Source organism: Clytia hemisphaerica, unplaced genomic scaffold (genome assembly GCF_902728285.1).
Source record: "Clytia hemisphaerica strain Z4C2 unplaced genomic scaffold, Clytia hemisphaerica genome assembly, whole genome shotgun sequence".
NCBI lineage: Eukaryota > Metazoa > Cnidaria > Hydrozoa > Leptothecata > Clytiidae > Clytia > Clytia hemisphaerica.
In genome coordinates, this window is record NW_027103994.1 from 1333493 (window position 1) to 1354211 (window position 20719).

Consider the following 20719-nt stretch of genomic DNA (forward strand, 5'->3'; position numbering starts at 1 on the left):
ATCATCAAATTTGATCAAAAATCAATTGTTTCAAGTTTTCGATTTGTGCACTATGACGAGACTCTTGAATGGTGACAAAAGAAACACATTAGAAAGTTCTACATTAATGAACCGGTTTGCAAAAAGAGTTGAATTCTCCCTCACCTTAATTCGATTTTGGGCCAAGAATTTTCTTCGAATTAGAGAAAGATTCGAATTGTGGAAACGACTTTATACGATTTCCTAATATTTAAGTTCGAACTACAGAAAGATTCGAATAATAGAGGTTCGAATTAGAGTGAGTTGACTGTATGTAAAAAACAAATCAAAAGAGATCCACTGTTCTGATTGTCTGTAAACAGACCCAGTATCTACGGCTAATTTTAAAATTCATTGCCGTAGAGGGTCTGTTGCCACTGTCTTTTCTCATTTGAGTTTTTTCAAAAAGACCGCTGCGATGGAGTGTTGGTGAACCAGAGTACTGTTCTGATAGCCAGCAGCAAGCTAGACGCTCGTTATTGCTTCTTACCTGATATTATAAAAGGGAACTATTGTGGGAAACAGAAAAGAACAACAAAAAAGAAGCACTTACCTTATTCCAGGATTACGATGAAAGCTCCTCCCGTTGACAATCGACACTGACTAGCAGTCACCATTTGCGGCATACGGAGACTTCTATCTGGAAAGTATTAAAATGATTGGCAATTTAAAACGTGACGTTAACAATGTGGGAAGCAGAACGTCATATGTATAGAAAAGAAGATAAGAGAACAGTTACCATTCTGATAAAACGGCGTTATTATTTTCATAGTAAAATGTATCTAATAGATGAACAAATAAACTCACTTAATTCACTAGGGGAGATTAACAGCATATCTTACAGGAGGTATTTCTTATAATTAGAATTCCTAGAGTCAAAATATCAAAACAATTTTATGTAATAAACACAAAGAAGAAGGTAGTGAATGATGTTTGTATCTGTATATGCATCAGAGATAAGCAATTCATAAAAATTCAAACACCTTAGTTAAGTGTTTGCGGCGCAAAATGAGATATAAATTTTTGAAAGAATTTACAAATTATGCATCAATAAGGAGAAAATGAGCGAAACTACGATATATAGATATCTGGGGTTTTCCTGGGGTCGCATATATCTGACAAGCCCTAAGTGAAAGGTATAAAAACGATGTCAAGAAAAGTATCAAGGAGTTTTCAAAAGTAATCGCAGCTTTCGATTTATTTGAATATTGGATGTATATAATTGTCTTTCAGGACTACTAAATACAAAAAAGGTTACTACAAAATTGCTACAAATTAAATAAAACGCGTTTTAAAGTGAGCTAAAACTTCTTGGGTGAGGGGACAAAAACCGAACAAAAAGTATTAAAGAAAGTTAATGATTGACGAAACTATTTACAAGATATGGGTTAGCCACAAGAAAGAACAAAAAATTTCAAAAAAATCCCTAAACAATAATGAATCCTTAAAAAACTAAATAGTATACCTACCCTGCTACCGACACAATATTCATTCTTTGCCAGTAAAAATTCCAAAAAATGTGTATATAAAACATGTTTTTTATGTAATGTAAAAAATTCGATGTAGAATTAGTTCGTTACAAAAATTTGAGTGTCCGAGATTTAGGCTTGTGGTGGAGTCCAGATTTCCATGAGTTTTTGTCGGACAGCATCTAAGTATTCGTCTGTGAGTAGATAATGCTCTGGTTTGACGCTAGAAAGAGAATTAGTTGAAAAAGTATATCACAACACTGACCTTTATATACCCTGGACCAAGTTTCTCAAATTTTTTGAAAAGTGGTACCGTAATGGCGACACTACTCAATAGCGGTGTAAATGCATCGAGAGCGCTAGATCTACTTTCCCTAATTTTTAACACTGCAATGGCTTTTTTACGGGTACCAATTCAAAAAGGTTTCGATCAAATTTGGGGTATATATCCAGGGATATAATTATAAAGGTCAGTGATCACAACCGGTGGAAATTCTACGATGGTTATTCTATCAGCTCTTCATATTAAGCGAAACACAGATTTCTTCGTACTTATTACTTTGGTCTGGTGACCAGGCCTGATCCCGTCCTACCGGCAGACATTGCATATCTTACCTTCACCTGAAAATAACTTGTTATATGACGGAGCTCAAAAACTAAAAAAAGTTTAAAGACACATCACAAGGAGCAAAGAAATCAAACTTACTTTTTCAATCCATAGATACATCCAGCCAAATCTTTGGTCATTTGTCCAGCTTCCACGCAGTCAACGCAGGCTTTCTCGAGAGCGAGAGCAAAACTGAAAAAGGGTAATCCATAATGTATTATTCATCAAATTAAACTACTGCAGTAGTACATGCTACTGGGAAATCTTGAACGAATAGTGCTATCCCTTATAAGTCATATTCGATGAACTTGCAAGGGAATTGTTTTATGTAAGATAAAACCCTATATAATAAAATACTACAAAAACCTTTCTTTAGGGGTTCTATACAAATAGATTAAGCCTTAGAAGCTTGATTATCTGGCCAAGATCTGAAGCTGACATAATAGTGAAAAAAGAGATTGGATTTTACAATACTCCAAATAAGCATTCTTCGCCACGGCATGACGTCAGAACTGGGGTACAACAGAACACTTACTAAAGATTAATTATGTGTTTTCAGTAAACATAATCTTTTAGTGATTTAAACCATATAGTGCTTGTTTTACCCTCGAAATTAGTAAATCTTATTGGTTGAAAAAGATGTCACGTGACTTTCCGTGGCAAAGAATATATTCTTGAAATTTTGGTACCTTAAGCAGAATTTTAAGACAGACAAGCCTCTTTATATTTTTCACTGAGACTGAAATCTGTATGAGACGGAAATACTTCTAACACTGGCAAAAGTAAACCAAAAACGAAACGAATTATTCTTACGTATTCAAATCATCGTTTTCATCAAGGTTTGCACGTTGCACGAGACCGCGCGTCCATGCATAGATGCTAGCAATGGGGTTGGTACTGGTTGGGTTACCCTTCTGGTACTCGCGGTAATGGCGGGTGACTGTTCCATGTGCAGCTTCAGATTCGATTGTCTTTCCATCAGGGTGGAGCAACACACTTGTCATGAGTCCCAAGGAACCAAATCCTGCAAAAAGAGTTGAATACGATTGAATCATGGGAAGTTTCGAGTTCTAAGTCTCTTAGATGTAGAATCGCAAACAATAAGCGCCAATTATACGGCGCAAAAGAATCAGATTGTTGAATATTATCTCAGCAAATCATGTGTTTGTTTAAGTTTTGAGCCGTACCATTAAGATCCAATTATGCTCTAAGATCATTATTCTTGACCTGAGATAGTGTTCAAGAAAATTAGAAAAACCCTGGTATAATACAAAATGGCAGGCAGTTGGACACTGTAATGACAAATGTCAAGGCTCGTGCTAGCTGAATTATGGCTTCACTTCATTAAAGATGGCGTATTATTTTGCTTCAAATTTCCAACATGTTTCTTAAATATAGATGACTGTGAATTTAACTAACCTTGAGCTAAAGTATCAGATTGCACATCACCATCATAATTCTTGCAAGCCCACACAAAACCACCGGACGATTTCAAACATTGTGCTACCATGTCGTCAATCAAACGATGTTCATACCAGATGCCCATATCGTCAAATCGTGTTTTGTATTGCCTACAGAAAGAGAAATATATTAATATTGCAAGAGAATTGGACTTTACACTATTACATCCTCTAATGAGCTCTTACAGAAAATGTCCGTACATGGGGGGGGGGGGGGGGGTTTGGAGGATAATTATAGGATAAATTTATTTTGCAAGAGAATTAGACACTATTACAACCTCTAATCCGTGGAAAAATTTGTTTGTAATGTTATTACATTCCAAAAATTTGAACCGAACGTAATCATCACTGTTTGAGTTTTTTTTTTAATTCCTTTTAGAAAATTGAAGATTCATGTGCTATAAATTTGAGCTTTTCTGAAAACCTTAAACATAGTCATAACGACCCTGTCATGCAATACCTACAGTTGTTTTGAAAATCTTTACCCTTTTACACAAAAAGTAAACAATGAAAATACTTTCCGTGAAAAGGGTACCTTTTCAAATTACAACTTACTCTTCAAAGATGTCTTGAAAGATATCTTTAAATCTACCGTCGTATCTTTTCAAGATGGTGTTTTTAGTGCTCATGTAGAGTGGCCATTTCTTCATAAGGGCGTATTGGAAACAGCTGTGTGCGAAATCACGGATGGATTCGTCTGTATTGTACATACCCATAATACAACCACCACTTCCTGGATAGGATATAGAAAGTATTTGCTTATATAACAGTTCAGAAAAATCAGTAGCGAAAAATAAATAGTTTTAAGCAAATTGGAGTACTTCCGAATTTAAAGAAAGGGAACGATGCTTCAAATAAGGGGAAATAAAAGAGACTACACCTTGAAAGGAGATCTGTTAAAAAAACTGATTTTAGAGGGGACACATTTTAATGAAAATAAACAATCTGGTGAAATAGTCTAGAAAAATGCTTCTTCTGAAAACGAATTAGTTCCTAAAGGTTGATTTTTCGTTAGTAAAACAAATCTAGATGAAATTTCTTGCCATCGAAATCAAAGACGTCCACAGTGGTTTTTTCACTGCCATCCTTTGGTGTGAATTGAATTTCAAATTTGCCAGCTCCCTTCACAACCACGTCTTGTGCTTTATACTAGAAAACAGTAGAAAAAGTTGATTGATTTCTTCAAAGAAACGTTTTTAGAAGAGTTTTGGAGAAAACCAATCTGGGAAGATTCTTCAAATTTTGTTGAAATATGAGACAGAAAAACCTCTTTTTCCACCTTGCTGAGAAGGAAGAACTGTGCACACTGTTTCCAACGGAAATTCCAATATAGCATCGTGCATAAAATTTTTTATTAAGATTTTTCCCATTATACAGTAATAATAGAAATCTTTCCAACCTGATCACCGTGGGCATGACGTCCAATAACAATAGGTTCAACCCAACCAGGAACAAGTCGAGGTACATTTGTACACATGATGGGTTCACGGAAAACAGTTCCACCTAAGATGTTTCGGATGGTTCCATTGGGGCTCCTCCACATCTCTTTCAAATTGAACTCTGTTGAAAAGTTGGAAAGAAAAAGAGATTAAAAAAAAACAATTGAAATCTCAAAAACATAATTTTTGCAATAGTTCTTCACAGAAATTTACAAAAGATGAAAAAATGCTTCTTGTCTATCAGTATGCCTGCCTCCCTGCCTGCCTGTATGTCTGTCTTAGCTTTAAAAATAAATAATTCAAAGGATTAAAAATTAGTTTGAAGAGGAAAATTAAACCATTAGTATAAAGAAGCAAAAGATAAAGATTTCAAACTTCAATCCGATACATACCAGTGACCCGTTCTTCATCAGGAGTGATGGTGGCACACTTCACACCAACATTGTATTTCAAGATGGCTTCCGCTGCATCAACAGTAACTTGATCATTGGTTTCATCACGGTAGGGCAGACCAAGATCATAATATTTACAGTCAATATCCAAGTATGGCAAAATGAGCTACAAGTGTAAATGGATTGTTGTCAAGAAAAGTTAACCATGAAATAAGAGATCATTTAATTCAAGTCACTTGGATTCCACAATGGTTTCCTCTTATTCCTCACGTGCTTTGCTTGTTTTTGTTGTTAAAATACTTCAAATTTTTTTTTTGAGGCCAATTGATAATCATAACATTCAAAAGTCACCCCAATCTTTAGATGTTGAGTTGATATTGAAAAAAAGATTTTTAAAGAGCTTTGAATTATCTTATTATACACTTTTTTAAAACACAACAACTGACGTAAACGGTCCAATACAAGCTCGCAAGCTTGGTCTATACCTCGACAGCGGCCAATATTTTCCTGTATTGATCTCTAAGCCAATTACTATTGTATAATTTGTATGAATATTACATAATAGATTTTTTTTGCATTGAAAGCTTAAGTCCTTATAAGCCTGGCTGTTAAAGATTTTTTTATTTAGATGTTTCTGTTATTTACAGCTTGGACTAACTACATTTTAAGCTGTGTGCAACAGTTGAATCAACAAAGTGCAAAATGCACTGCCTTCTGATATTAGAATGTGAATTGCTTTAGAAACATCGAGATAAAATAAAAACAATAAAAAACGTTTACACAATGCAGGCTGCATCATTTGAAAATTTCAGGCATGTGGTCAATCACACTCCTAAACCTAAAACCTTAATTTTAGTAATTTAGGCGTGTGATAAGGCGTGCTATGCACAACTTTCAGTTGTGAAACTTACTTTATGGGGTGTGATTGATCGCACTCCTCAGACATTTTAGGTGTGTGTGGAGGTGTGCGCGTGATATCGCACGCCTAAAATGATGCAGCCTGCAATGGACATGCAGGCTGGGCCCAAGATCCTTAAAAGTTGTTACCTCTCCTTTAATTTTGTGCCAAATGATTCTTGTCATTTCGTCACCATCAAGCTCAACGATAGGGTTTTCAACTTTGATTTTTCCATGACTTGCATCTAGAATTAAAATTGAAGTGCTATTAAAACCTTATTAATTTAATTGTAATCAGTAGCAATAGCAGTAGCAAATCTTTAAGCAATGCAAATTAGAATTTCATAGGGAGGCCAAGTTTCAATAACTTGATGTAATGTTATAGAAGCTTTGGCCTTTCAATTAATGATGTTGGGATGTCTGCATAAGCATAAGCTACATGCTGAATGGATTGATTGATGTAAAAAAAAAGAAGGTAATATTGATGAGAATAGTGATGAGACTAAAAAAGTAAAACAAGTTCATAGCATTTTTCAACTGTTTTCAACACAAACCTCTAATAGATTCTGGTCTGTAAAATACCAGTAAATCAGATGATTGGATCATAACAATAAAATTTAGACTGGTATTATCATTGTCTATTACTGGTCAAAATTTCAAGTTCATAGCTCTTTCAAATCATGAGATATCATGCAAAATCGAGTTGATTTTTTATCAACTATTGACTTATTGACCCTTTAATATCATGGCCAGTAATAACTATATGATATAACATAGTCAATTTTTAAGAAGACCCTGTAATGTTATTTTTTGTAAGAGCAACGGCAACTCTAGTTTTTTTTTAATTTAATTTTCAACTGAGGATTGTTTAAATAAGACACAAAACTTTCAGTATTGATACAATAATTTAACTATCTTGGTCTGTAACATACATTTATAACAGGTTACTGGATAAAAGCGATTAAAGTTTGATTTGAAGATTCATTATCTGTTACTGGTCAAAGTTCATAGCGCCAATACTATAAGAAACTTTAGGCGTACTCTTGTCTCCAGAATAGACGGGTGGGTGGGGGTTCGGGGGGTTGGGTCCGAATAAGCAGGGAGGGGGGGGGGTAGGAAAATTTTCTAAATTGTAATAAGCGGGGGGGGGGGGGGGATGGCATAAGAGGGGGCGGGTAATTTGAAGACAGAATTTTAGTTCTCCATTTTACGTCTTGATTTGCGTAAGTTTGTGCTTGCGAGAAATATATTTCTGTTATTAAATTTGCAAAAGCAAATGTTGTGAAAGCAAATGTTGTGAATTTCACAATTTTTCATCCTCTCGAAAGTTTGTACGCCTAAAGTACATATCAGGAAATATTATGATATAGTGGTAAATAAATATTTTAAAATGATTACCCTATCAGCAATATTAGGAATTTCCAAAAAAACTAAAATCCCATACTACTGATATGTAAGCGAGCAGCGGTTTTCCAGGAAAAAAAGACTATGGGAATTTGAGAATTTCCCCTAATAAAAAAATCTGATTTTTGCAAACAAAAACAAAACAAAACAGTTTCTATTTTTTAGAGACAGCTTGGTAAAATCTGTGTTTCCATTTCAAGAAATTTTGCGCAAGTCATCGATGACGCAAGAAATCAACAAAAGAAACCAATAAAAGATCAAAGAGAAAAGCAAAAGTGGGAAAAAATGATTGTTCGCAAATCTTGGGGATTTCCCAAACTCAAGATTAGGTTGGCGGGTTTCATGATTTTCCTGTGGTATATATATGAAGACTACCTTGGTTGGTGAACATGAAGAAATAGAATAAAAACTAAGAATTCAAACGCTTGTGAAAGTGCCAAATAATTTATTATCCAATCATGGCGATATCGATTGTTTTTTTGTCTAATCAAAAAATTGTCATAAGATTGTTTAAAAAGAAGTATCCAATCAAATGAGGGTGAACTGCTTTGTTCCAATCAGAAAGGATTCTTTGAAAAAATCAAATTCCCGCTTTTGTTTGAGAACTGAAGATAAGAAAAAAAATCATCCCTTAGAATCAACGATTGAAACAAATAAAGTTAAATGACTACTAGTTATCCAAGGAGTTGAAAAGCCATTAGTGCCGAAAAGTAGAGCCAATAGTCATTTACCTTCATCATACACAGCAATCTCATTGGTTGAAATTTAAAAAAGACTTATTGCAGATTACATGGCTCCGAATGGGGTTCTAGGTCACCCCAACAAAATTAGGTCCCCCCTAAGTTTTAGGTCCCCCCACTTTTCAGTACCGTAGAATCGTCTAATATCGACATGCGTCTTCTAAAGTCGACACCGGATCTGTAAAATAATCAAAACAAACCCTGAATGAAATTCTTGGTATCATTCTTTTCAAACAAGTTCATCCATCAAACTAGAAGTTCAATAAACATTGCAATTTTTTCAATTAAAAAAACAGCCAAATCATAAGCAGTTTTACACAACACACAAAGAGCATGCAAACTTCCTCGTAACTTTCTTGTGTCCATCATTAAAATTTTACAACTTTATTACGCTTCAAGTCATGTGATAAAAATAATTTGTGCGCTTAGCCTGGTTTCCCCTTCCTTATTTATCATAAACACACGCTCTAGGCGCTAAGAAGCCACACGCCGTGATGGCCAGTACGGCGGTCACATTAAATTCAAAAGGAAACCAGGTTCTTTTTATTATTTTCGGTTCACGGTAAAAAAGTCTACTAAAAAATTCCTCGCGTGCAAAATGTTGTTTTGATTTGGATATCTTCGTTCCGTTGAATGAAAGCATGCTAATTAGTTTTTAGTAAAATGAAACCGAAGAAAAATAAACCTTGAACAAAAAATGCTTTTTTAAACACTTTTTTCCACCGAAAAACAAATAACTTTTACAGACTTACCTTCCCCAAACATTGAAGAAGCCTCTACTAATTAAAGTAAATGAGATAAGATAAGATAGTCGAACGTGCGCACCGCACTGGGCTCAACTTCAGATTTTCCCGTTATTAGAAGGCCCAATTGTAACATTTCAAATATTTAGTATTAGGTAGCAAATATACTTTGTCCGTTTTGGCTGAAATTTGGTACACTTGTTCCTTGGGTGAAAACCTGGGGGTGTTTTTATCTTAATTGTTTCATTTTTTTATGTGCGTTAGAATAGTGTCCTCGTCCTAAGAGCCTTTCAAAATAAATAACTTAGGAGAAAGTTCCTCAAACCTTTTGTGGCTTTTGTTCACACGTTGCTCTGAAAAATTAATTTCCCACAATTTATCATATACGAAAATTGATTTTAAAATTTATCAAGATATTAAAGTTTTCTTGGGTTCACAAATGTTTACATATATCCCTATTCTTAAAGTCTACCATCATAGCTTTACAGTCACTATCCACAGACAAGTTTAAAATATCCCGATCAAAGGGTCTGACAATTGTGAGATCAGCCAATCTCCGAACATTGCTCAATGGCACATAAACAAAACTCAAATTGATTCTTTTCATTCCTTTTGGAGGGATTAAATCAATTATTATTTTGTTTAATGTTTGTCCTTGACTCTTATGGGCAGTGCAGGAAAAAGCAGGAACAAGCGGAAAGTGGTTTCGTTTAACAGCAATGCTCTTTTTTCCAGATTTGATGGAAAACGAACCATGCACAGGAAAAACAGGAACATGACTTTGTTTTAATCCATTCAATGGATTCAACGATATGTCGTTAAATTCAACGACAACATATGGTAGAGATTCTTTCAAAGAAATAATGCCAGATGTTTTTGGCGATATATTTGTTGGTAACGGGATAGATCTTACAACCCCGGTAGCGCCATTGGTCAAGCCTAGTTCTGTTGAAATATTCCTCGTCAGAAAAACTGGCATGCCATTAAATAATGGTAGCTGACCAAGAAGACCATCTGTCTTTGTACTTGGGAGTGATTCCATTGTGCTTTTATCTTTCTCGTCCAAATTCTTCTTCACAACATCAACCGACTTGGAAACATAAACCGGAGTTGACTTCGCATGATCATTCGTGAAAAGATTATTTATTTCTCGTACCAACACATTTCCTGGAACAATGATTGGATCGCCGGTCAGAGTAACAGGGCTTGTGTTGCATCCTATCACTCTTGATGATAAAACCATATAATCTTCGGTAGTAGACTTACCTAAATAAAAAAATAAAAAAACAGAAATCCGAAGATAAAAGATAAAAGATAAATATTTAAAAAAAGTTAAGAATCATAAAAATATTCACTACGAATCACTTTCGTCCATCATCTCCGTCTACCAAAAAGTATTGATATGTGTTTGTGTATTCATTTATTTGGGATTTATTTCTAAAGTCTAACAAACCTGAAGTTGAAATGCAGAATGAGAAAGAAGAATTGATTTAAGTTTACCTTCACGTAGACGGTTCAATATGCCTTGGTAAGCTATATCAGTTATTCTCATTTGTTGGTCAAGAAGAACAATGTGAGTCAGTTGTTTCCAAATTGATCTGCCTAATTCCTTCTGAACAGATGATTCGCTGGTTGAGGAAGAGATGTCATCCTTGTTGTAATTCCAAAACAAAGGTGTATCCAACACAGGTGGGAATTGGGTGAAATCACCAAAATAGATCATGTCTACACCACCAAATGGAACATCTGGATTACCATGTTTCGCACGTGTGACGTTGCGGCTAAGTTTAGCTAAAAGCCTACATCCAACCATTGATACCTCATCAAGTAAGACTGTCTGAACACCTTCCCATTTATCCTCAAGTTTAGAGATGCTAGTGTTCCTTAGCCCTGCGAGAGACGTTATTGTGGTACCACCTATATGCTTTGCTGCAGAACCCATATAAGCACAAAGCCGAAGTTGAGGTCTAATCCGTAATTCATCGTGTAAACGAACAACTGCTTTAATAACCTGGCTTTTTCCTGTACCTCCTGGCCCACCAACATATGCCATAATTTGTTGCGTGTCTTCTTTACGTATTCTTTTGACAATGTTAGAAGTTGCCAACTTGAAAGCCGTTTCTTGCTTCGGATTGAGAGAAAACTCAGACACGATGTTGTCGATAACAGTTTCAACATCTGAATTTTCGTGACCCTCTGTAGTATTGAACAAAATAGCATTTTCTCGCGTTCTATTGACGTTCGATGTTTCACATTCTACTGATTCTTCCGTATTAGAGAACATAAACTCCAATTCTTGTTGACTTTGTGATTTCATTTCCTTCTTCCAATGAAGCTGCTGTGATGTCGAAGCAATAGATCCCATGTTCAAACATAATTCCTGGGATGACTTTGACTGGTTGATCCATCCACTGGATTCGATTATGTTTAAGGCTTGAGATGTGTTTAAATCTATTTCCTGTGTTTGTAACAGTAGAGCATCTTTATTTATTTCCTCGCGTGAAAAATCAATCTCTTCACCATCTTCTTCCTCGATAGCTTCACAGCTGCTTGCACTGCGTTCTTGGTTGGTTTCTTCCTTTTCTTTCAAGCCAATGTGCATTTCCTTGATGTTCAAAATATATGTCGAGTTTTGCTTGAAATCGGTATTGAAATAAGTATCCTCCCAACTAATTCCATTGAACAATTCAGTAAACTTGAAAAACGGCTTGAACAGCAAAAGAATACAGGTATAGAATCTTTCTTTGTCACCATCTTCGCTTGGTGGTAAGAGCGATAAGGCGGGTATGACTGGCTCTGCTCTGACAATTTGCAGGTGTGTTTCTGATTGAGGATGATCTTCAGCAAAAAGATAGCGTGGCTGCGGCTTGCGTCCCCTGCTTCTGGTTTTCTTTGAAAGTTTTTTTCTTTCTTCGTCAGATAATTTAGTCTTGTAAACTTTAGAGGAGTATTCGTATAAAGACATATCAGTTAGATCTGAGCCTCTATTGATATAGTCAACCATAATATTAACCAAAACCAATCCCTCGTTGCCATGAAGAATGCTATAACCAGCTTGAGTTTGTTCTTGATCATCTTCCGTATCTTCATAGATTTCATCCAAACAATCATACCTCTTCATCTCCTCATGAACCCATGCTAAAGACGAGTGTAAGTTCAAACGAGTAAAGGAATGAGATGTTTTCTTGTCTGAATTTCCCAGTAAAAAGTGACAAACATGCGAGCCTGATATCTCTACTTCTGTAGTTATTCTATTCAGACATTTTGTGATTAACATCTTAGAACGGCTTACAGAATCACCTGGCACATTAGCAGCATCCATTTTTTTTTGCGAAGCAGCAATAAGCGGAAGCATTTGATGGGTTGAGAGTTGCGACTTGGTGGCGTAATCTGTCATGTAAAAAACACAAGCCTTCCCGTCCTTTCCAGTGGGAATAAATTTAATGTCGTGATTGCTTCTGATACAAGTCATGATGATTGGGTTGAAATTGTTTATAATCGGGCTTGTCCTTTTCATGTGGATTTCATTTTCAGTGACAACAGTTTCTGGATATAAATCACGCGGAAACCCAAATCTACATTCACGTGACTTTCCATACTTATAGCAGGTGAACGAATGCCTATGTGTATTAGCAACTTTGACGAGTTTATTGACGTCATCGATGAGCTCTTCATTGAAATCTTGTGTTGATGGATCTACAGGTCTTCGTAATGATATTTCAGAAACGTTAACAACTTGAGGTACAGATTGAGAATCACCCAAATAGCCTTCTTTTATTATCGATTCTAAATAATTCACCAAATTGTTCTTGAAAATTTCATCTTGTAACCGTGTTTCTAGATCCGTTATTGCTTTAAAGCCTACCAACCAAACAAGCATGTGGATATGTAGGGTCCCAGTACCTTGTTCCTCTATGCAACCATAATAAGCTGAAGGTGTACCAAAGATACCACCACCTGCCTGATTATATCCTAAGAGATGGGAAGTAAAAGCATCCACAACGATGTTGAAAAATTTAGCTGCAGAAACTGGGTCATTTGCCACGTATTTTGCTCTGTCGACAGTAGATGGTATGTCTGATGCCGTTACACTACTGAAATTTATTTCCTTTCCATTTAAAGAAAGAAAAATTGGCGAATGAACAACTGCTGGACTTATTGTTATCCACAAGGGTGGTGTGCCATAATGTATCATCAGACCAAAGATTTCCCTTCGGTAGCTTTGTTTGCAATATGGTGAACCACGAATGTGAGCTCCTGTCGAAGAAAGACTTTTCATAAGTGTTTTGATGTTTGGATCTGTAATGGTTGTCTTATTCTGTATGGATTGTAGCATCTGTACCAAGTTTTCTTGCGTGATTCTAGAAATATCAGCTGCTGAAGAATGAAAGTTAGCTCTTCTGATCAAAAGTGATGTATGAAGAGAGACGTCACGTTTCTGAAGGACATTAAAAATGTGAAACTTGAAAGAGTTATCCATGCTAAATCTTTTATCGGCAAGCAGCAACATGTGACGGATGTATGTTTTAAGACTAACAGGAGACTTGCGTTGGATTTCCGGACCCCCTTTCCCATACGGAAAGAGCCAGGGATAGGCACCGACCCATAATACAGGGTTTTTGTAATCAGTGACAGGAAGAGCGCCGTGTGGGACGTATATTGTTCCTTGAAGTGAATGGACTGCAGCAGAAACCTGATCTTTGGAATGTACGGAAGATCCATCAACATCAACCACCCCAGATGACTCCATAACCAATAAATTCGGATCAGTGGTTTCGATATCAGCCTCATTTAAATCCATCTGCGGGGTGTAATTTGCATGTTCGTTTTCATCTTCATTATTCGGATCTTCGTGTAGAGTCAGAGTGGTCAGAATTTCTTCAGGGATATCATCTTCAGGTAGACTAACAGATGACAAAACAACATTTGCATAGAGTGGATGATTTGAAATTAAAAAATTCAGCGCATCGTGAACTTTTTGTCTTCTAACTTTGAACAATTTCTTTAGAAGTTCTCGAGAAGGGGCACCATTACCAATAAAAACAACCTTTAAATGATCGGCAAAAATGTTCGGGTTTGCTGGTAAACTTTCCGCAATCTTTACAACATCTTGGGGGAACGTGATGGTGTTTCCTTTTATTCCATATTGTGCAGTTCCTGGACCAGCAAAAGACCGAAGTGTTGTTACATACATTTTTGGACGGTAAAATGATATCAACAATTTTTCTGGTAAAGTCAAATCACAAAGCTCCGGCGGTGCTTTTCCAAATAGAAATTGATTGGAAATACTCAACGGAGGCAACTTTCCATTTTGCAGATGACGCAAACATGTTTTGCAACAAACAACGTTCTGTTCATCGATACCACCAGATGATAAGATCAAACCACCATGCCTGTATTCTTCTAGTATTTCACCATCAAATGAATCCTGAGATATCACATCTTTGTTAGGGATGTCATCGATAAAGAATTTCTCATAGTCGTGAACTGATTCAGCACAAACTCCACACTCAAGATAAATAGTAGAATGATTTGAAGTTGCATCGATGAAGCTTTCCAAGCAAATATTTATTTGATCTGGCGTGATGGTAGGAGGAAAATTTATTTCTTCAAAGGCTGCAGCTTGTTCCTGTATTAGGCGTTCTCTTGCCCTTGCATGTTGGCTTGCATCCTTATCTATTCTCGCTTGCTTTTCATGAGCAATTTCGTTCTTTCTGGCTTCAGCGTTTCTTGTGGCGTTTTGTTGCTTCCTTCCCTGCTTTTCATGAGCGGTTTCGTTCTTTCTGGCTTCAGCGTTTCTTGTGGCGTTTTGTTGCTTCCTTCCCTGCTTTTCATGAGCGGTTTCGTTCTTTCTGGCTTCAGCCTTTCTTGTGGCGTCTTGTTGTTTCCTTTCCTGCTTTCCATGAGCGGTTTCGTTCTTTCTGGCTTCAGCCTTTCTTGTGGCGTCTTGTTGTTTCCTTTCCTGCTTTCCATGAGCGGTTTCGTTCTTTCTGGCTTCAGCGTTTCTTGTGGCGTTTTGTTGCTTCCTTTCCTGCTTTTCATGAGCGGTTTCGTTCTCTCTGGCTTCAGCGTTTCTTGTGGAGTTTCTTTGCTTTTCTTTCTCTTTTTCCAGGGTGGTTCGTTTTTGTCTGGCATCTGCTTTTCGGGTTGCATCTCTTTGCTTTTCTTTCTGTTTTTCCAGGGTGGTTCGTTTTTGTCTGGCATATGCTTTTCGGGTTGCATCTTTGTGTCTTTTAGCTTGTTTTTCAGGAGTAGTGTCTATCTGTCTTTTCCGTTTCATTTGGGCTGGGCTTTCAGATAACACTTCAGATGTTTTCTTTATTTGGCTTGTGAAGTACGAAGAAAGATTTCTTTTAGTGACAGGATCAACAGGTGAGTTTACAAACAATTGATTCACTTGCCTTTTCACTGTACTTTCTATGTTATTCTGACCAGAGTTTTCCAGAGTTTTTGTATATATCAGCAAATATGGAGTCGCACCATTGCTTGACCTTGATTGAAGCGTGGTAATGCTGGAAATGTTTTGATCATTCGCCATGTACCATCGTCCATTATACTGCACTGACGATGTATAATGCCCACTTGCTAAAGTTTGTCCAGTATGCCAAACGATTCCTTGAAGATTGAAGTTTTCAAATTGCGTTATAACTTGATCTATTGATATATTTGGAGATATCTTCCAGGTTCGTCCGTACAAATCATTCCTAAATATCTTCAACTGGATAATTAGGTTTGAATTAATGTGTGTTAAAAGAGTGGCTTTAGAACAATGTCCACGTTTTCCACAGCCACCATTACCAGATTCACACCGATAATCCTCTTGAGGGTTGCCATAGGGACTGAAAAATGTATCAAGTAGAGTTTGTACTTTTTGTTGTTCTGTTGTATCTGCGACATCAATGCATAGAAAACTTGTAGTTTCATCGAATTCAATTCTTTTGTTACATCCAGTATCATTCACATTGGGTAAAGATTCACATACAATTGATTCTTTGATGTTAATCTGGAACATATTTGAAGTCTCATCCGGAAACGAATGTTCCAAAATGTGCGACAAACATTCTCGAGCATCGTGTTGTGTCCCGAAGGTATAATTTGGTAAATTGAGATCTGGAACATAATGTGACGATTGAACCAATTGTTTTGAATTCATTTCACTGAATATATTCTTGATCACTCTGGATATTCCATTTTGGGCTTCAGATTGTTCCATATAAAAACGAAATTCAGGAAGGGAATACAATATTTGAATGACAGCGTTGAAGAAACAAACGTTCACACCCTCATTCATTAGTCTAATTGGGGTATTGCGCTCTTGTATAGTTGGTGGAAACCGTTGCATTATATTTGTTGGAGACAGCCTTTTGGCATTTTGCGACCCAATTTTATATAGCTTTGATAGGTTAGATTTCTTCTTTTTGCTTGGGGTGACCATTGCTGACAGTCTTTACGCATGAAAAGAAAAAAATATGTTTTTAAGGTATAAGTTCTTGGGCTTAGAAAAAAGACTTCCTTCATATTAAAACTATGCAAAAATCAAGATTGAGAAATGAAAAGAAAAACAAATTGAATATATCTGAATATGAAGTTGAGAAGAACCTCTAACTCAACTGAAATTATCTTTAAATCGAAAATAAACTAATAGGCATCATCTCATTTAAAAGGTCTTACACTATTCAATAACGACTATACTCGAATCTTGTCTGTCTTCGTTAACTGAATTTCTCTCCAAGTTTCAAACTGCGAGCTGCAAATCTGAAAAAGAAAGGAAAGCAAAATGAGTATGTGAAAATAAAATTTAACAAAACATCTTCAAACTATCACTTAAACTCATCATCTCATTTTAAAGGATAAAGGAAGAAGTCTTACACTATTCAATAAGAACTCTACTCAAATCTTGTCTTCGTTAACTGAATGTCTTTCCAAGTTACAAACTGCGAGCTGCAAATCTGAAAAAAGAAAGGAAAGCAAAATGAGTATGTGAAAATAAAATTTAACAAAATATCTTCAAACTATCACTTAAACTCATCATCTCACTTTAAAGGAAGAAGTCTTACACTATTCAATAAGAACTCTACTCAAATCTTGTCTTCGTTAACTGAATGTCTTTCCAAGTTACAAACTGCGAGCTGCAAATCTGAAAAAAGAAAGGAAAGCAAAATGAGTATGTGAAAATAAAATTTAACAAAATATCTTCAAACTATCACTTAAACTCATCATCTCACATTAAAGGAAGAAGTCTTACACTATTCAATAAGAACTCTACTCAAATCTTGTCTTCGTTAACTGAATGTCTTTCCAAGTTACAAACTGCGAGCTGCAAATCTGAAAAAAGAAAGGAAAGCAAAATGAGTATGTGAAAATAAAGTTTAACAAAATATCTTCAAACTATCACTTAAACTCATCATCTCACATTAAAGGAAGAAGTCTTACACTATTCAATAAGAACTCTACTCAAATCTTGTCTTCGTTAACTGAATGTCTTTCCAAGTTACAAACTGCGAGCTGTAAATCTGAAAAAAGAAAGGAAAGCAAAATGAGTATGTGAAAATAAAATTTAACAAAATATCTTCAAACTATCACTTAAACTCATCATCTCACTTTAAAGGAAGAAGTCTTACACTATTCAATAAGAACTCTACTCAAATCTTGTCTTCGTTAACTGAATGTCTTTCCAAGTTACAAACTGCGAGCTGCAAATCTGAAAAAAGAAAGGAAAGCAAAATGAGTATGTGAAAATAAATTTAAACAAATATCTTCAAACTATCACTTAAACTCATCATCTCATTTTAAAGGAAGAAGTCTTACACTATTCAATAAGAACTCTACTCAAATCTTGTCTTCGTTAACTGAATGTCTTTCCAAGTTACAAACTGCGAGCTGCAAATCTGAAAAAAGAAAGGAAAGCAAAATGAGTATGTGAAAATAAAATTTAACAAAATATCTTCAAACTATCACTTAAACTCATCATCTCACTTAAAGGAAGAAGTCTTACACTATTCAATAAGAACTCTACTCAAATCTTGTCTTCGTTAACTGAATGTCTTTCCAAGTTACAAACTGCGAGCTGCAAATCTGAAAAAAGAAAGGAAAGCAAAATGAGTATGTGAAAATAAAATTTAACAAAATATCTTCAAACTATCACTTAAACTCATCATCTCACATTAAAGGAAGAAGTCTTACACTATTCAATAAGAACTCTACTCAAATCTTGTCTTCGTTAACTGAATGTCTTTCCAAGTTACAAACTGCGAGCTGCAAATCTGAAAAAAGAAAGGAAAGCAAAATGAGTATGTGAAAATAAAATTTAACAAAATATCTTCAAACTATCACTTAAACTCATCATCTCACATTAAAGGAAGAAGTCTTACACTATTCAATAAGAACTCTACTCAAATCTTGTCTTCGTTAACTGAATGTCTTTCCAAGTTACAAACTGCGAGCTGCAAATCTGAAAAAAGAAAGGAAAGCAAAATGAGTATGTGAAAATAAAATTTAACAAAATATCTTCAAACTATCACTTAAACTCATCATCTCATTTTAAAGGAAGAAGTCTTACACTATTCAATAAGAACTCTACTCAAATCTTGTCTTCGTTAACTGAATGTCTTTCCAAGTTACAAACTGCGAGCTGCAAATCTGAAAAAAGAAAGGAAAGCAAAATGAGTATGTGAAAATAAAATTTAACAAAATATCTTCAAACTATCACTTAAACTCATCATCTCACTTTAAAGGAAGAAGTCTTACACTATTCAATAAGAACTCTACTCAAATCTTGTCTTCGTTAACTGAATGTCTTTCCAAGTTACAAACTGCGAGCTGCAAATCTGAAAAAAGAAAGGAAAGCAAAATGAGTATGTGAAAATAAAATTTAACAAAATATCTTCAAACTATCACTTAAACTCATCATCTCACATTAAAGGAAGAAGTCTTACACTATTCAATAAGAACTCTACTCAAATCTTGTCTTCGTTAACTGAATGTCTTTCCAAGTTACAAACTGCGAGCTGCAAATCTGAAAAAAGAAAGGAAAGCAAAATGAGTATGTGAAAATAAAATTAACAAAATATCTTCAAACTATCACTTAAACTCATCATCTCACATTAAAGGAAGAAGTCTTACACTATTCAATAAGAACTCTACTCAAATCTTGTCTTCGTTAACTGAATGTCTTTCCAAGTTACAAACTGCGAGCTGCAAATCTGAAAAAAGAAAGGAAAGCAAAATGAGTATGTGAAAATAAAATTTAACAAAATATCTTCAAACTATCACTTAAACTCATCATCTCACTTTAAAGGAAGAAGTCTTACACTATTCAATAAGAACTCTACTCAAATCTGTCTTCGTTAACTGAATGTCTTTCCAAGTTACAAACTGCGAGCTGCAAATCTGAAAAAAGAAAGGAAAGCAAAATGAGTATGTGAAAATAAAATTTAACAAAATATCGTCAAACTATCACTTAAACTCATCATCTCATTTTAAAGGAAGAAGTCTTACACTATTCAATAAGAACTCTACTCAAATCTTGTCTTCGTTAACTGAATGTCTTTCCAAGTTACAAACTGCGAGCTGCAAATCTGAAAAAAGAAAGGAAAGCAAAATGAGTATGTGAAAATAAAATTTAACAAAATATCTTCAAACTATCACTTAAACTCATCATCTCATTTTAAAGGAAAAAGTTCATTAGTTTTTCTAAAGGTTGAAATAAAGCAAAACTAAAGTCTTGGATAGAGAATTAAAAAGTAGTTTATAAACTGTTTCTTACGACGTCTTCATAGATAAGCATGAACAGTTTGACATCAATGCACTTTTCATATTATGTCTAAGCTATAATAATTCATTGATTTCTAAAAGGTAGATTGAAATAAAAGTAATAAAAGCAATAAAATTAAACATTTTTTGTTCCAAAAATCCTCAAAAGTGACAATACAAAATCAAAGACCTGACAAAACTAGTTTAAAGAGAAGCTAGATTAATCTGGATTAATTAGGTAATCATGGTAAAATTAAACTAACAGGGCCAATACACTAACTATACAAGTCTATATTAAAACCCTGAGTGAAATAAAATGCTAAATGTAGTTTTGATAATAATAATAATACAAACAAAGTTAAAAAAAAGAAAAAAAAAGAAATTAAAATATGTCAATTCCTCCGTCTAACAAGGACACAGTTTCTTGTTCTTCTTCTTCTTTTTCTTCAATTTTTGCTTGTTTTAGTTGAAATTTCAACTGCTCATTTGCTGCACGAAGTTGACGGTTGCACTTCGCTAAATAGGCAAGATCTTTACTAAGTTTGGTCAAGGTATCTTGCATGTTATTGATTAGTTGTTCCACATTCATAGAAACATTACTAATTTTTGATGGAGTAGTTGATTCCAGAAGTCTCCTTTTTTTAGTAGGCGTTACGTTGCCGGAAAAAGAAGAGCTGCTTGCTGGTGTATCCAAAAAAGTTTTTGGTCGTGACTCGGCGTCGGTTGTTGTTGTATTAGACATATTATGTTTAGTATTGAGAGTATTTTATATCTGAAAAAGATGAAACATTCCATTAG

General features: G+C 35.1%; 2 protein-coding genes across 2 annotated transcripts; both read right to left on the reverse strand.

Annotated features, from left to right (window-relative positions):
* Window positions 1–1214: 1214 nt before the first annotated feature.
* On the reverse strand, window positions 1215–6534 carry LOC136811267 (isocitrate dehydrogenase [NADP], mitochondrial-like). The gene is made up of 9 exons (XM_067067883.1): window positions 6433–6534; window positions 5386–5551; window positions 4954–5114; window positions 4598–4703; window positions 4110–4287; window positions 3514–3665; window positions 2908–3118; window positions 2194–2286; window positions 1215–1710 (listed from the first exon to the last, which is right to left on the reverse strand). Exons 1-9 carry the CDS (start codon window positions 6466–6468, stop codon window positions 1620–1622), a joined length of 1194 nt encoding a protein of 397 aa, XP_066923984.1. The 5' UTR covers window positions 6469–6534; the 3' UTR covers window positions 1215–1619.
* Window positions 6535–9602: 3068 nt separating this feature from the next.
* On the reverse strand, window positions 9603–16511 carry LOC136811292 (uncharacterized). Its single transcript, XM_067067908.1, has 2 exons — window positions 10670–16511; window positions 9603–10435 (listed from the first exon to the last, which is right to left on the reverse strand). The coding sequence occupies exons 1-2, from the start codon at window positions 16509–16511 to the stop codon at window positions 9603–9605; spliced, it is 6675 nt and encodes a 2224-aa protein (XP_066924009.1).
* Between the last annotated feature and the right edge of the window lie 4208 nt (window positions 16512–20719).

What these genes read in the sequence shown, in the direction of transcription:
- LOC136811267 (XM_067067883.1), bottom strand. Translation starts at nt 6,468, where the DNA reads ATGACAAGAATCATTTGGCACAAAATTAAAGGAGAG. An exon ending in GGACGTCTTTGATTTCGATG is followed by an intron (nt 4,288 to 4,597) that starts GCAAGAAATTTC and finishes TATCCTATCCAG; the next exon opens with GAAGTGGTGGTTGTATTATG. An exon ending in GAAAACGATGATTTGAATAC is followed by an intron (nt 2,287 to 2,907) that starts GTAAGAATAATT and finishes ACCCTTTTTCAG; the next exon opens with TTTTGCTCTCGCTCTCGAGA.
- LOC136811292 (XM_067067908.1), bottom strand. Translation starts at nt 16,511, where the DNA reads ATGCAACGGTTTCCACCAACTATACAAGAGCGCAATACCCCAATTAGA. An exon ending in ATTGAACCGTCTACGTGAAG is followed by an intron (nt 10,436 to 10,669) that starts GTAAACTTAAAT and finishes TTTTTTATTTAG; the next exon opens with GTAAGTCTACTACCGAAGAT.